Source organism: Xyrauchen texanus, chromosome 37 (genome assembly GCF_025860055.1).
Source record: "Xyrauchen texanus isolate HMW12.3.18 chromosome 37, RBS_HiC_50CHRs, whole genome shotgun sequence".
In the NCBI taxonomy this organism is placed as follows: Eukaryota; Metazoa; Chordata; class Actinopteri; order Cypriniformes; family Catostomidae; genus Xyrauchen; species Xyrauchen texanus.
In genome coordinates this window covers 26,583,760-26,599,378 of record NC_068312.1, presented here as the reverse complement: position 1 = coordinate 26,599,378, position 15,619 = coordinate 26,583,760, and the positions used below count along the sequence as shown (strand labels likewise).

Genomic DNA, 15,619 nt, shown 5'->3' with positions numbered 1-15,619 from the left:
CCTATTTATGCTGTATAAGGTGGATAGTTAATATTATTGCTATCACAGTTTATTAGTGTCCCATTATGATTCAGGTGAAAATTAATACCCAGACTGCTGAAGATGAATGTGGATAGCGGAGAAGAATATGTGTAATTAGAATATCATCATGTAGGATTCAGTTTAAAAATATATATTTTTTGCTAAGCAAACAAACAATATAGAACATACATCTCAATGTTATCAAATATATAAGGTATTCATGTCTGTAATGCCAAAAACATATGGAACATGTCCCTTAGTAGACAACACAGTAATTACATATAAGGGAAGTAAAACAATACAGACAATTTTCCACTTAGACCAAGGAACTTTTATTTGAAATGCTGTAAAATAGTAAACCACTGATCTACAAAGTATTCTATCATAAAAAGATGTTGAGTGATAGGGGTAGAGAGATTTTAGCTGGTAGTTTTGAAAAATATGTGACGCTATTTGCAAACAATAATATTTCACAACTAGGGCTGTCACGATTATGAAATTTGGCTGATGATTAATTGTCAAACAAATAATTGCGATTACGATTAATTTTCTGTTTTAGGGCTTTCACGATTAATTGTAATTTCTTAAGGTGCAATTTCATAAAACACTTATACACCTTAAGAAGTAATTTTTACATAACTTCAAATATAACTTCAAATGCAACCGCGGTGCAGCTCAGTGACGATCGAAGTTCAGCTGAATGACACACAAACACAACATTCATGGCATTTACTGTATATATTCTCTTAAAATTCCCTTATTTGGGCATTAAAATGTGACTGGAATTTGAGGTGCACAATAAATCGCAGTTATCTCAAATAACTGCAGTTAATCACAGTGATCAGACGACTTTTTAATAATCGTGAGATGCCCATTCACAACACTGAAATGCATACATAGTTAAAAGTTAAGCCTATTCTAGTGCTCTTACATGTTGGAAATATATCAACTTGATTTAAGGCATTCTGGAACTAGAAAGATACAGAAATATGGATTGTCACAGGGACTGCTAGTGTTTAAAATAATTGTACAGTTGCTACACATAGTCCAGTTCTTGCTGAATTAAGTTAGTTCTTAAACTTAGTAGTTCAAACACAAGCATATACTGTAGCTTTATCCTTGTTTGCCATATTAAAATGGCTACACTACTAAAGGCCCATTAGTTTTATCAATTCAAAATGTAGTTTAAAGATGTTAGGTCCCAAACTTCAGACAAGGAGCTATAGATTTGAATACTTGTAAAAAATCACACTGCTGTAAGGAATGCTGAGGGGCAGCCCCACAATAGCCTAAAAGATGCTTTTCACGTCTCCCATTTCCACCACTACAGTCTTGAGCTGAGAGTAGTACTCAATGGTCACTTGGCCATTCTCTCGTCCAAAGCCTAAAAGGAAAGGGGTAGATGATGTTAGAACTCCCAAGCCTTTGAGCTGGTACACTGGGGCAGAAAATATTTAAATTTAAGATGTATAGTTTCGAGTACCTGACATTTTGTAGCCTCCAAAAGGAACCTCCACCGGGCTGATATTGTAGTTGTTGATGTAGCATGTTCCGGCCTGAAGATTTTCAGCCACTCTGTGGGCACGAGCTATATCCCTAAATTCAAAAAGTACAACTGAATGTTTACTCTAATCTCAGTCAACTTGTAAGAGAACCTCATGATAAAGCATTCAGTGGAATTAAACTAAAGAAATACCAACATATGTTTAAAAAGATATATAGACATTTAATAGGAATAGTAAACCCAAAAATGAAAATCTTGTCATAATTTTTTATTCATGTTGTTCCAAATTTGTATGACTTTCTCATACAGAATACTTGGAATATGATACATGAGTTGTACTAACTACAAACCCAATTTTGAACAAGTTGGGACAGTATGAAAAATGCTAATAAAAACAAAAAGGAGATATTTGTAAATTATCTTCACCCTGTGCTATACTGAAAGCACTACAACTAAACATATGATGTTTTACCTTGTGAATTGAATTTTTTTTTTTTAAATGTACAGTAATTTCAAATCAGATGCCTGCAACAAGCTGCAAATTTGAGACAGTCAAGTATTTACCACTGTGAAACATCACCGTTTCTTCTAATAACACTTATTAAGCATTTTGGCACTGATCACACGCATTCAGAAGGGGTTTTTGTTTTGCCCTTTATGCACCGAGATTTGACCAGATTCCTTGAATCTTTTAACCTTTATTCTTTTAAAATTCCCAAAATCCTTCTAATTTGTCTTTGGAGAACATTGCTTTCAAAGTGCTGGATTATTTGCTGAAGTATCTGTTGGCAAACTGACAAGTCTTGAATGATCCTTGCTCTTGAAGGACTATGCTGTTTTTGGAGACTCCTTGTACAATATTATGACACAATTGCCTGTTTAACATCTCCCGTTTCACATTCCCTTGTTATTTTAACTTGTTCAAATTGTTATTAGTATTAAATTGCCCCTGCCTCAATTTTTCTCAACCTTTAAGGTAAACATCATATAATGTTTAGTTTTAGTGCTTTCAATATAGTAATTTAATTTATTAGCATTTTTCATACTGTCCCAATTTTTTTGGAATTGGGGTTGTACTTTTATTTATACCTTTGGGACATGAGGGAAATTAAATTATGACAGAATTATACGTTTTATGTGAACTACTAATTTGTATGGCAAAATAATCCCTGTAACACAAAATACAGAAAACATGGTAAACATGCAGAACTGTGGATGAGTTGAGAAAAGGAGATGAGTGAGGGTCTGTGCAACATAAATATGTCAGGTCAAAGCCAAATAATAATGATTTAAGTGATGGCAGAGATACCTGGTGAAGACTCCAGATGCCAAACCAAAGGTAGTGTTGTTAGCCCTTTGAAGAACCTCTTCCTCGGTGTCAAAAGGCAAAACAGACATCACAGGGCCAAAGATCTCCTCCTTCACACAGGTCATGTCATCCCTGCAGTTATCTGTGTGTATTGCAATAGAAGAAAGTGTATAGATGCAGACAAGGAGGATCAGAATGAATCAAACCTTGAAAATAAGAAAAAGCATAATATCTTAATCACAACTATGTGAAGAGGACACAAACAATAACGTTCTTACCTAGCACACATGGGGACATATAATACCCTTCTTTTAATTTGGGATCACTGGGAACAAATCGTTCTCCTCCACACAACACTTTTGCACCCTAGAGCACCAATGATAAACTAGTTTTATTTTGATTAAATCATCAATATATTCACAAACATGACAAAATGAAAAAGTGTTGGCTGAATCAAAATAGTTAAAGGGGTAGTTTACTTAAAAATTAATTCTGTCATCATTCACTCACCTTCATTTTGTTCCAGAAAAGTATGACTTAGCTTCAGTCACCTTTCACTTGCATAGTCTTTTTTCCATAATATGAAAGTGAATGGTGACTTAGGCTATCATTCAGCCTAGCATCTGTTTTTGTGTTCCAAGAAAGAAAGTCATACTGGTTTAGAAAAACATTAGGGTGAGTAAATGAGGACAGAATTTCCCATTTTGAGTGAACTATACTTTTCAATAGCACACTGTACTGCAGTACCTGTTCTTTAGCTTGTTTGACAAAGCCCAGCACTTTTTCCATTTGCGGTTTGCTAATAAGAGCACCCATGCGTGTTCCGTCCAGCATTGGATCCCCCACAGGGATGGCTTTCGTCCTTTTCACCACTTCTTCCAGGAACTGTGGCATGATCTCACTCTGCACAAACACCCGTGTTCCATTGCAGCACACCTGGGGAAATGTATAGCAATATTAAGTTTTAATAGACTGGCAAAACCTCCACTATAATATAATGAAATATTTGCAGTTAAAACAAATAATTAATCAGAACACATGGCTTCTGTTGAATGGTCATCAATGGAGAAACAGGCTTTTGTGCAGCATTATGAGCATTTATTGCATATACCAGCAGAAGCTAATGGGCCATGCCATTATCTTGACACTTTTGTAAAGTTCACATATAACCAAGTACACACCTGTCCTTGGGTAAGGAAGTTGGCCATTAAGGCTCCTTTGATTGCATTTTCTAGGTCACAGTCCTTAAAGATGATCAATGGTGACTTCCCTCCAAGTTCTAGAGTGACCTGCTTCACACCCTTTGCTGCCATCTCCATAACCTTTATAGGAAGGGTATAATCAAGCCATGTTTAAAATAAAAGTAACATACATTTTAAAGGGATAGTACAACCATAAATTAATACAGTTATTACTTACACACCCTCATGTTGTTCCAAACCTGTAACATTATTATTTTCAGTGGAACAGTAGAAGTAGATACTTTTAAAGAATCTTTATGCCCATCTTTCCTTACAACGGCAGGTCATAGCAACCACATCTGACAAGCTCCAAAAGGACAAAAATACAATAAAAGCACAATATAGTCCATATGACATGTGCACTAAAGTATATAACAAGTCTTCTGAAGCAATTTGTGTGTGGGACAGACCTAAATTTAAGTCATTATTAAATTATTATCTTCAACTACAAAGCATGCGTCTTGCCCGCCTTGATACTCATAGATACCAAAATTATATTGGTTTATGCTTTTTGTGGTTACCAATCATGTCAAGCCTTGATTAAATTATGAACATGAAAATGTGAAGATTATCAGTGAATAACTCAATTCTCACACAAAGTTGTTGTATGGCTTCTGAAGATTTGGAATATAGCACATGAGTCATAAAAACTACTTTAATGATACTTTATGGTACTTTTTGAGCTAAACACTAGGCCTGTCGTGATTATTATATAACCTTTTGATCGGAGTTATTTGTCAAACCATAGTTATTTTTAAACAACAGCGATTATTGGGCATGGAGGAGGGCATGGCCAGGCCGAGAGGATTCACGCCCGGTGCGGAGTTGTCCAATCAGTGGGAGAGAGATAAAAGGAGGAGCCAGGGATGCCAGAGAGAGAGAGAGAGAGAGAGAGAGAGAGAGAGAGAGAGAGAGAGAGAGAAATGCATGCAGCAGTGTTTTGTGTGTGCTTTTGTTATGTTTTAGTTCAGTGTTTTATGTTGAATTAAAGTCTTTGTGGTTCAATGGCACTGGAGTGGTCCGCGAGGAGATGGAAGAGCGTCTGCCATCTGCCAGGAAGTGGAGGAGCCGTTGCCATCCGCCAGCGCACAGAGGTTTCTCTGCCATACACCAGGAGGCGGAGGAACCGCTGGCATCCGCCAGGGGACAGAGGACCCGCTGCCATCTGCCGGGAGGCGGAGGATTGCTGGACAGCTGGCTGAGGACCAAATGGCGGCCAAGGGGGGGTATGTGAAGAGGAGAGTGTGGCCGGGCCGAGAGGATTCACTCCCGGTGCCGAGTTGCCCGATCAGCAGCAGAGAGATAAAAGGAGGAGCCGGGGACGCAGAGAGAGAGAGAGACGCACGCAGCAGTGTTTTGTGTGTGTGTGTGTGCTTTTGTTATGTTCAGTGTCTTATGTTGAAATAAAGTCTTTTTGATTGTTAATCCGGTTCCTGCTTACTCCTTTCCCGATGAACGAGAGGCTTGCCACAATGCCCAAATAAGGGAATTTTAAGCGAATATACTGTATTTGCCATGAACGTTTCATTTGTGTATGCAGTTGAACTCCGAGGTCAACATGCTCCTGTTCTGAAGAGCGCTTGAAGCACTTTGATGCACAGAGGCTCACGCCAAGCTCCCTCAAAAATATAAACAAACAATTAGAAACTTTGATAGTGAACGTAAAGGGCTCCAGTTTTGCTTTAAACGATTGTCTAATGGCAAATTTTCCTGGTTCATAGATACATGCTGTGTTAATGACACGCAGTGACAAAGAGACGCACGCCTACTCTTTCTGTGGAGTGATAAAATTATGAAATTAAATCTCAAAGGTTTTGCTTCATGACAAATAAGGGCTCGTAGGTTTAATTAGAGCATTAAAATAACATTTGAAAGTGAATCAGGAAATAGACTTTACTATTGCATAATATAATAAAAATATAATATAAATATAATACAAATATATTACAATTATATTCAATTTTTTTTATTTAAAAAAATTATAAATTACAGGCCCTATGAGTGTAAACGTAAAAAGTGGCCAAAACTAAAGCAGACCAAAAAGAAAGACATATTTTAAGCATTTAGAAATATTTTGATATTTAAAACAATACAATGTTATTTTTTTAGTTTGTAAAGCCTTAAAAGGAAATCATAGTTTAACTCCATTTTATTTTTGGATTAATATATTTGAAGTCAAATATGTGCAAATGAATTCTTAAAGTATATGCACACATGCAGAAAAAAGCACACATTAATAAATATGACAATTTATATGGCAATTAATCGCAAAAGCCCATAACGAGACATTTAATTGTCACAGCCCTAAAAAAATGTATCGTCATAATTGCAATTGTTTGTTTGACAATTTATCATTAGCCAAATTTTATAATCGTGACAGCCGTACTAGACACCAAGACATGGTCACTAAGAACTGCCACTGGTTGGAAAAAGCTGCATACAGATTCTTAATTTTTACTGTTGTGTTCCCAGAAAAGATTATATCATATGGGATTGCTACAACTTGAGGGTGAATAAATGGGTGAAATATTCCTTATATTTCATGCATCCATTTTGTACATATCCATTCAAACAGGATTTAAACTCTTTATTTCTACAGGCAAATCTACATTTATAAGCATAAGTGTGAGGACATGGAACTTAAACAACAGGAGCTGATGTGCATTTTTCTTAGTCACTACAACTAACTTGAACTAAAGCTACTCACTGTTTTCAGGTTGACTTTCTTTTCATGCAATACCTTTTTTCCAGTGGGAACACTGCCAGTGAAGGACACTTTAGCCACCATGGGATGGTGGCACAGCAGTCCTCCAGTCTCAGCTCCTCCTTGTACCACATTAAAGAGTCCATCTGGAACACCTGCTTCTTTATAGATCTCTGCCAGAATGACTGCTGTCACTGGGGTCATGGGAGATGGTTTAAACACCATGGCATTGCCTAAGAGGGAGAGATAATATGTTTAAATAGTTATAATAAAAATGCTGATTAAATAAACAGAGGAGCTGAAATGGACATGGGGGAATGATGGAAATGGTAGATGAGAAGAAAGAGAAACAAATATGAACAAGATACTACTCCACAGAAAGAGGGGAAAAAAAGTATCCTAGGAAGCATTCGCTACTTTCAAAAATCCAGCATCATGATGGTGGTGGTGTAGTGGTCTAATGCACATAACTAGTAAACTGGTAATCAGAAGGTTGGTGGTTCGATCCCCACAGCCACCACCATTGTGTCCTTGAGCAAGGCACTCAACTCCAGGTTGCTCCAGGGGGATTGTCCCAGTAATAAGTGCACTGTTAAGTCGCTTTGGATAAAAGCGTCTGCCAAATGCATAAATGTAAATAAAAAAAGCATCCTTCTCGTACCACAGGCAATCGCTGGGGCTGACTTCCAGGCAGCTATCTGGAAGGGGTAGTTCCAGGCTCCTATGCCAACACACACACCCAGTGGCTCTCTTCGGGTGTAGGCAAAAGAGCCTCCTGGAAGCTGAATATGCTGGCCTTAGGATACAAAGATCATTGTTAGATATGATGTAAAATAATCCTGATTAGATTTGAAAATATCAACCACCTTTTCATGAAGCTCATCAACCAGTATTTATAGATTGAAGGAATATTTCACCATAATGCCACCCCGGATGTGTATGACTTTCTAGCTTCTGCAGAACACAAATGTAGATTTTTAGAAGAATATCTCAGCTCTGTATGTCCATACAATGAAAGTGAATGGTGACCAAAACTTTGAAGCTTCAAAAAGCATGTAAACAAAGCATAAAAGTAATCCATACGAATCAAGTGGTTTAACCCATGTCTTCTGAAGTGATCCAATCAGTATTGGGAGAGAAAAGACCAAAATATAACTCCTTCACTGTAAATTCTGCCATAGCAAACTCTAGGCACAATCATGATTTTAAACTTGATCACACTTCCTAGTGCTTGGCCCATGCGCAGAGCACTAGATGGCACTAGGAAGTGTAAGCTTGAAATCATGATTGCAATAGCTGATGTCAAGATTTAGAGTGACAAGGAGTTATATTTTGGTCTGTTCTCACCTAAAATCAACTAGATCGCTTTATAAGACATAAACGCAACCACTGGAGTCTTATGGATTACCTTTAAGCGGCCTTTATGTATTCTCTGGAGAATACACATTTTGGTCAACATTCACTTGCATTGGGTGAACCTAAAGAAAGGAGATATTCTTTTTTTTTGCTCTACAGAAGAAAGTCATACACATCTGGGATGGCATGGGGTGAGAAAATTATGAGAGAATTTTCATTTTTTTAAACTATTCCTTTTTTGAAACAAAAGTGCCAAACCCAGTACCAAATATCCAGGTTAAAAAAGCCTACCTGTCAGTGTGGGGGCAATGCCAGCATAGTACTCAATACACTGCCAAGCAATATCCATATCCACCACAGCCTCAGAGATGGATTTGCCATTGTTGATCACTTCCACTCTAGCAATTTCCTCTTTGCGCTCCTATACATGAGAACAGACAAGTTCAATATTTGGTAGTCAAATTGTAAAGGTGCATTCAGTATTTTTGTCCATGTTTAATGCGATACAACAGTCTTCTTGGAATTTACACTGACACCTATCGATGTGGAATCAGCATCATGCACATTTCTTTGGTTAGCAATGCATGGCAGAAATACCCTATACATTGTCAGCCATGATTGCTTTATTCCAAAAATGCAAGTGAAACCATCCCAGAACAGGTGGGTTACGGAGATAAAGGGAGTAGAGTTTAGCTGGTCAAGTGATTTGAATGTTAATTTTTAATGTGTGTACATCATTATATGCGTATTTTCAAAAGTAATATTTGCTTCTTTAAGTGTAAAACATTTTTAATGTGCACCTTTAATATTTGCTTGAGATACTTTTGAGGTAGTGACAGACAAGTTGTTAAAGTTTGTGCAACTAACAAAAAGGTTACAAAATCAGCATCATGTTAGGCTGAATCTGTATCTGAAGAATAATTGAGAAATGCTCATTAAATGACTAATAATAAACTTATAGAGCAGCAGCTCTATACTGAAAATAAAGTGATTACAGGGTTACTATATTAAATATTCCTTTACTACAAGCAGAATTGTTTTAATTATTATCAGGAGTTGACCATTGAAAATGATTATGAATATGATCATTCTGAAATCTAATTTATAGGAGATGGATCACATCACAATGACATTAAATGGTGATCAATCTAAACAAAAGTGTAGCTCATAAACCGCTTAAAGGGATAGTTCACCCAAAAAAGAAAATTCTCTCATCATTTACTCACCCTCATGCCATCCCCCATGTGTATAACTTTCTTCCTTCTGCAGAAAACAAAGATTTTGAGAAGAATTTCTCAGCTGCGTACGTCCATTCAATGTAAGTGAATGGTGGCCAGAACTTTGAAGTTCAAAAAAGGATATAGTCCAATAGACAGTTGTTAAATCAATGTCTTCTGAAGTGATCCAGTTGGTTTTGGGTGAAAACAGACCAAAATATACCTCATTTTCCAGTATGCACCTTGCTATTGCAGTCTTTAGGCACAATCATGATTTCAAGCTCGATTACTTCCTAATGCTTGACACATGCGCAGAGCACTAAATGTGCTAGGAAGAATAATCGAGATTGAAATTATGATCGCTAAGCAGACTGCTGATTTCAAGATTTATAGTCATAAAAGGAGTTACAATTTGGTCTGTTCTCACCCTAAATTTATTGGGTCGCTTCAGAAGATGTGGATTAAACCACAGGAGTCTTAAAGATTACTTTTATGCTAACTTTCTGCTTTTTGAAGCTTCAAAGTTTTGGTCATCATTCGCTTGCACTATATGCATCTACAGAGCTAAGATCCTCTTCTAAAAATATTAGTTTGTGTTGTGTAGAAGAAAGTCATACATATCGTAAATGTCATGAGGGTGATTAAATTATCAGAGAACTTTCATTTTTGGGTGAACTAACCCTTTAAGATTCATTCAGTCTTACTGAACAAATATTTTGTTTGTGTACCCGTCACTGCGTGTGGAACTAGCAAGCCCAACAGATGTCTAATTTCAAACAATGTGTGAGTAGTTCGCTCCAGTATTTAACGTTGAGTCATACAAGGCTATCTTGCAAATATTTTGTGGTTAAATAGGTTTATAGTGCATTTTTGCTGGAGTTAAGAGCGGTATGTGCATCAAAAACACATGGCCATGCAGGGGTAAGTGTGACTGCTCTAAACCTGGGGTATTCAATTAAATTTCCAAGAGGTCCTGTCTTGACATTTCCATCCCACCAAAGGTAGTAACTATCATAATAGCATATCATTTCGTAGCCATTCTGTCTAATGACAATGTGTAAGAAATGCTTATTTTTTGGAACAGTTATTATACATTTCTTAGTTAGCAGCAATGGCAGCCTACTTAGTAAAATAAGAAAAAAATTATAAATCATAAATCAACAGTCAAAAAGTATTTTAATAAATGGGCAAGAATGAGGAAATTGTGGCCCAAAGACAACCAAAGAAGTGGAATATGGATCTTATACCATTCATTTATAGCCTATATAGAGTATAGGAATGATACTTTATGGAGGTTCAGGGGTAATCCCTGAGAGAAAATGTTGGTAATGTAACAGTCTTAATTAACCATTTTTATATTTTCCTTAATGCTAATCTACCAAAAAATAAACAAACAATGTACATCTAAATAGTGCAGTTTAAAAATACTGTTTGCTATGGTAAAGTATAAATGGGATGTTTTTTTCATCATAGGAGAGGACTCATCATTTTAAAGTTTTGGTTGTCATTCATGCCAGAGATGATGTTATCTCTGACTTAATTTTTGCAAAATTTAAACAAAAATCTCAGTTTATTATCAATAGGCTGGAAACATGTTGATTAATAAAGCTAATTTTAGATGGGAAAAACATTGTTTTTAGTCTAAAGGAAATCACAACAAATTGTCCTGTCACAAAACTTGCTAGATGAACTGTCGGAGTCATGTCAGACACAAAGATTTTTCACTTTGCTTTATTTTTGTATTTTAGTGTGTGCTTTTTTTATTGTTAGTGAAAGATGTTGGTATTGATCTATATTGCTGCTCACTGTTTTCTCATGCCGTTTTTCTCACCATCATCAAAATGGTGTCTAATCAATAAATTCTTACAAATTTGAACAAGTGAAAATACAACTTTTCAACATGTCATTGCATATTTTGCCAAGTTTTATTCAACAGCTGTCTTGCTTGTGATAGGGTTTTAAAACGATCGAACATGGCCATCCGATTTAAGTTTGTATGCTGGCCACCTCGCTTCACCGGTGCTTTACAATATGTGGTCCGACCATAGGATATGCTGGAGTTGCATGCAGAGATTCAGTCTCCTCACAAAAAACCGTGATAGAAACTTCCCCAAACCGCAACACATGCGCGTGCACCTCGCGAACGAGCACGTACAGACCATTCTTCGGTGTCTGTTTCAGTTCAAACTGGAAAAACATTACCACTGAAGTAATTTCAGAAAATGCTGGATTTTATTGCAGCAGCATCCGCTGTCATACCGTTAGGTCTGTTACACATGAGGCCTCTCCATTACTGACTCAAGCGATGTTTCACATTGCACCTGGAGCCTCGGGAGCATCACGGTGACTCACAGCTATCTGGCTGCTCTATCATCATGGACAGCACCGGCCTTCTACCAACAGTGTGTTGTTCTGTTGCGCTTCCTTCTTTCTGTCATCAGCAAAGTCCAAGTAGACATGGAAACAATTCTGTTAATTGTGCCGAAATGGCCCAATCAGTCCTGGTTTATGGAGATGGTAGAAAAACTGGACGGCCCTCCATGGGAAATACCTATGAAGAAAGACCTTCTCTCCTAAACACAAGGCACGATTTGGCATCCCCAGCCAGAGCTGTGAAGCCTACACATGTGGCCTTTGAATGGAGCACAGCGGACAGGCCAGAATCGGCTTAGATGGTTATGAACACCATTTTACAGGCTAGAGCACCTTCCACGAGAGGCCTTTACGCACTGAAATGGAATGTGTTCACTAATGGGTGCTTTTCACACGGCAAAACTCCGGTGAACTGCACTATACCTGAAATTCGTATATTTCTTTAAGAGCGATTGGATGCAGGAATCTCTCCGTCAATGCTCAAAGTTTATGTGGTGACTATATCTGCTTATCACGCACCTAAAGCCGGCACCTCTATAGGCAAACATGATTTAATTATAATTCTTTAAGGGGGTGGGAGGCTAAATCCCCCTCGCCTGGCTACAGTTCCGACTTGGGACCTACCTAAATTTGGTCCTAAAAGTGCTTGCAGGGCCTCCCTTCAAGCCTCTGGACTATGTTGAATTGCGTGTGCTTTCTCTTAAGACTGCATGCAATATTGCAGAATTTGGCCTCAGTAAAATGTGTCGGTGATTTGCAAGCACTTTCAGTTGACTATTCATGTTTGGAGTTTGGTGGGGCTCTTTCAAAAACCACAGTAAAACCCAGAAAAGGCTATGTGCCTAAGGTTAAAAAAACCACACCCTTCTGAGCGCAGGTGGTTCGCCTTCAAGCCTTTTTCCCTTCTCCATTTAATTCGGATGGGACTCTGTTCCCTACAGCGTCAGCTTTCTGACGCAATGTCTCCTCTGGATGTAACCTTGGTTCCCTGAGATGACATGGCATAAGCTGGCCGCCCTACAGACTCAGAGATGCGAGCAATGCGCTCTTGTCCCTCAGTCAAAAAATTGTGAGGAATGAAGTTTGCGTGCCTGCTTTTATACCGGACAGCTTCACACCTAAAAGGGCGGTGCTTAACTCTTTCCCCGCCAAACACGGAATTTTCCGGGTTTTATGAAAAAAACGCTTCCCCGCCAAACACAGAATTTTCCGGGTATCCGTGTTTTAGGTGGTATACGGTAAGGAAGACCTGCACGCATGTTTTGAAAGAGTACGCAACTCTTTGATCAAAGAAACAGACTGCGATCGTCTCAAATGTGAAGTGGAACACCATACTAATACTAAAGCACTTGTTTGATAAAAATGCCTTTTTCTCAGCTTTTTGTCCGAAATGTTGTTTTTGACAAAACCTACCTCTGTTCAAGTGGCAATATAAAAAGAACAAATGAAGATAAAATAAAATCGTTTTTTTTGCCTAAAAGCAGAGGCTCAGATCTTTATTTTGATATATAGCATCTTCATATATTCATGGAAGAAAATATTCTGCGGGCCATTAAAATTTAGCGAAAATCATCAAAAACCCTGGCGGTGGCTGGCAACTTTTTTTAAAAACGCTGGCGGGGAAAGAGTTAAACACCATAGCCAATTTTAGAATTGCCTTTATTGTAGAAAGGTTTCAACTAGGTCATATAGAAGGACACTCCCCACTCCCTTCATCTCAGGGAACCGAGGTTACATACATAAACGAGACATCTCCTGTCATTAAAATAACTTTAAAATGATGCAGTGCAACGGGCTGAGGGAGAGAGGCAACGCATGAGACCTGGGCCGCTAATTGGTGACTGCTGCTCTAAACTGTAAATATGAGTGAAAAAACAAAAGTGCTCCTTAAACACTGCTTTCACATGTGTGAAACAGGACTCAATATCTTTAAGATTCAGTATCTGTAAGATTCTCAAAAAATGTTTTGATGTGAGTTTTTACCCTAATAATTCTGGCAGCCTCAAGCATTATCCTGGCCCGCTCCATGCCAGATAGTTTACGCCACTTTAGGTATGCAGAATGAGCATTTTTAATGGCCTGGTCTACCTCCTCCTCTCCACAGGGAATCAGATCACACAACACTCGACCTGGAAACAGAACAGAGAGTGAAGTACAAATGTTTGACATGTTACAGCGAGGAAGGCCAATTTCTGCGCACATCCTCTTTTAAAAGGAATAGTACATGCATTAAATGGTGACCAAAACTTTGAAGCTCCAAAAAGCATTTAAAGGCAGCATTAAAGTAATACTTATGACTCCAGTGTTTTAATCCATGTTTTCTGAATTGATCTAGTTGGTTTTGGGTGAGAACAGACCAAAATATAAATCCTTTTCCACTGTACATCTTGCCATTGCAATCTCTAAGCACAGTCATGATTTCAAGCTCAATTACACTTCCAAGTGCTTGGCGCATGCGCAGGGTGCTAGATAGCGCTAGGAAGTGTAATCGACCTTGAAATCATGATCACAAGGAGACTGCTTATGTCAAGATTTATAGTGAAAAAGGAGTTACATTTTGGTCTCTTCTCATCCAAAACTGATTGGATTGCTTCAGAAGACATGGATTAAACCACTGGAGTATTATAGATTATTTTATGCTCCCTTTGTGCTTTTTGGAGCTTCAAAGTTTTGGTCACCATTCGCTTGCATTGAATGGACCTTCAGATTTGAGATATTTTTCTAAAAATCTTTGTGTTCTGCAGAAGAAAGAACATCACATCTGGGATGGCATGAGGGTGAGTAAATAGTAAGATATTTTTTACTTTTGGCAGAACTACTCAAAGTCCCTACATTAAATTAAAAAAATTCAGGATGTCCAGATTTAGGTTTAATGTACTTGCTTCCACTTATTGTTTCTATAATCTACAACTGAGATGTGAATCAATAGTCTACAGAGCAATTCAATAACTAACATACTGCACAACCTATAAAAACAGGGCCACGTAATACTGTTAAAAATGAAACAAGAGTAACTGGGGTGCACGTAGTTATGATGGCAAATATCCCTTTGCACCGAAAAGGTCGTATTGTACTGTAAATAATAAAACACAAATCCTACCCGTTGCAGGTTCATATACTTTCTCGGAGTTCTTCGTATCTTTCGGCTTCACTCTCGCTCCTCCCCAAAAATTCAGTGGCTCCTTCACCACAAACGATCCAGTTGAGACGTTCTTAAACTCGGGCAACGACAGAAGTGGATGCTGAGCCATTTTGGTATGGATAGGAACCTGCTATATAACTGTAAGAAAATGCACAAAAAAACAAAAAAATATATATATACACCTCAAGTATTATGTTGTATTTGCTTCTCCCGTCTTCACATATTGTTACCGGTGCAAATACAAATCTACAAATCAAGTTTAACACGCAAAATAAAGTAAACGTCAATGCATGTTAGATATATATATATATATATATATATATATAGATATAAAAAATATATAGATATAAAAAAATATATATATATATATATATATATTTTTTTTTCTTCTTCCCACAATGCATCATGCATGCAATTTGACGCCATACAGTTCGGTCACTCATATTCGTTGGCAACCAGCAATGCATAGAGTGCAAAGTTAAATGTAAAAGTTCGAATAAACTGCTGCGCAATTCAGCTTGGGTCCCAAAAAGCGGAAACGCCCCGTTCATTCAAATAACAAAAACGCTTCGTGAGCAACAGTGCGCAGCTGAATGATCGGGTTTTATGCATTCGTCGTACAAAACAAGATTTAACAACAGTGCGTGAAGTGATCTTAAATACCTTTTCAATCAAAGTTGAATACTGCAAATAAGTGGAGGCTGTTTGCTCTCTCTTGTCGTAGGGCGAAATGAGAACGCCCCCTCGCTGTC

At 37.7% G+C, this 15,619-nt stretch overlaps 1 protein-coding gene across 1 annotated transcript; it reads right to left on the bottom strand.

The window, feature by feature from the left end:
• Positions 1-329: 329 nt before the first annotated feature.
• LOC127630801 (4-trimethylaminobutyraldehyde dehydrogenase A-like) lies at positions 330-15,619 on the bottom strand. Its single transcript, XM_052108591.1, has 12 exons — positions 15,531-15,619; positions 14,826-15,005; positions 13,709-13,854; positions 8,427-8,556; positions 7,441-7,575; positions 6,816-7,012; positions 4,016-4,156; positions 3,582-3,770; positions 3,113-3,200; positions 2,835-2,976; positions 1,505-1,617; positions 330-1,405 (listed from the first exon to the last, which is right to left on the bottom strand). The coding sequence occupies exons 2-12, from the start codon at positions 14,974-14,976 to the stop codon at positions 1,311-1,313; spliced, it is 1,527 nt and encodes a 508-aa protein (XP_051964551.1). The 5' UTR covers positions 14,977-15,005; positions 15,531-15,619; the 3' UTR covers positions 330-1,310.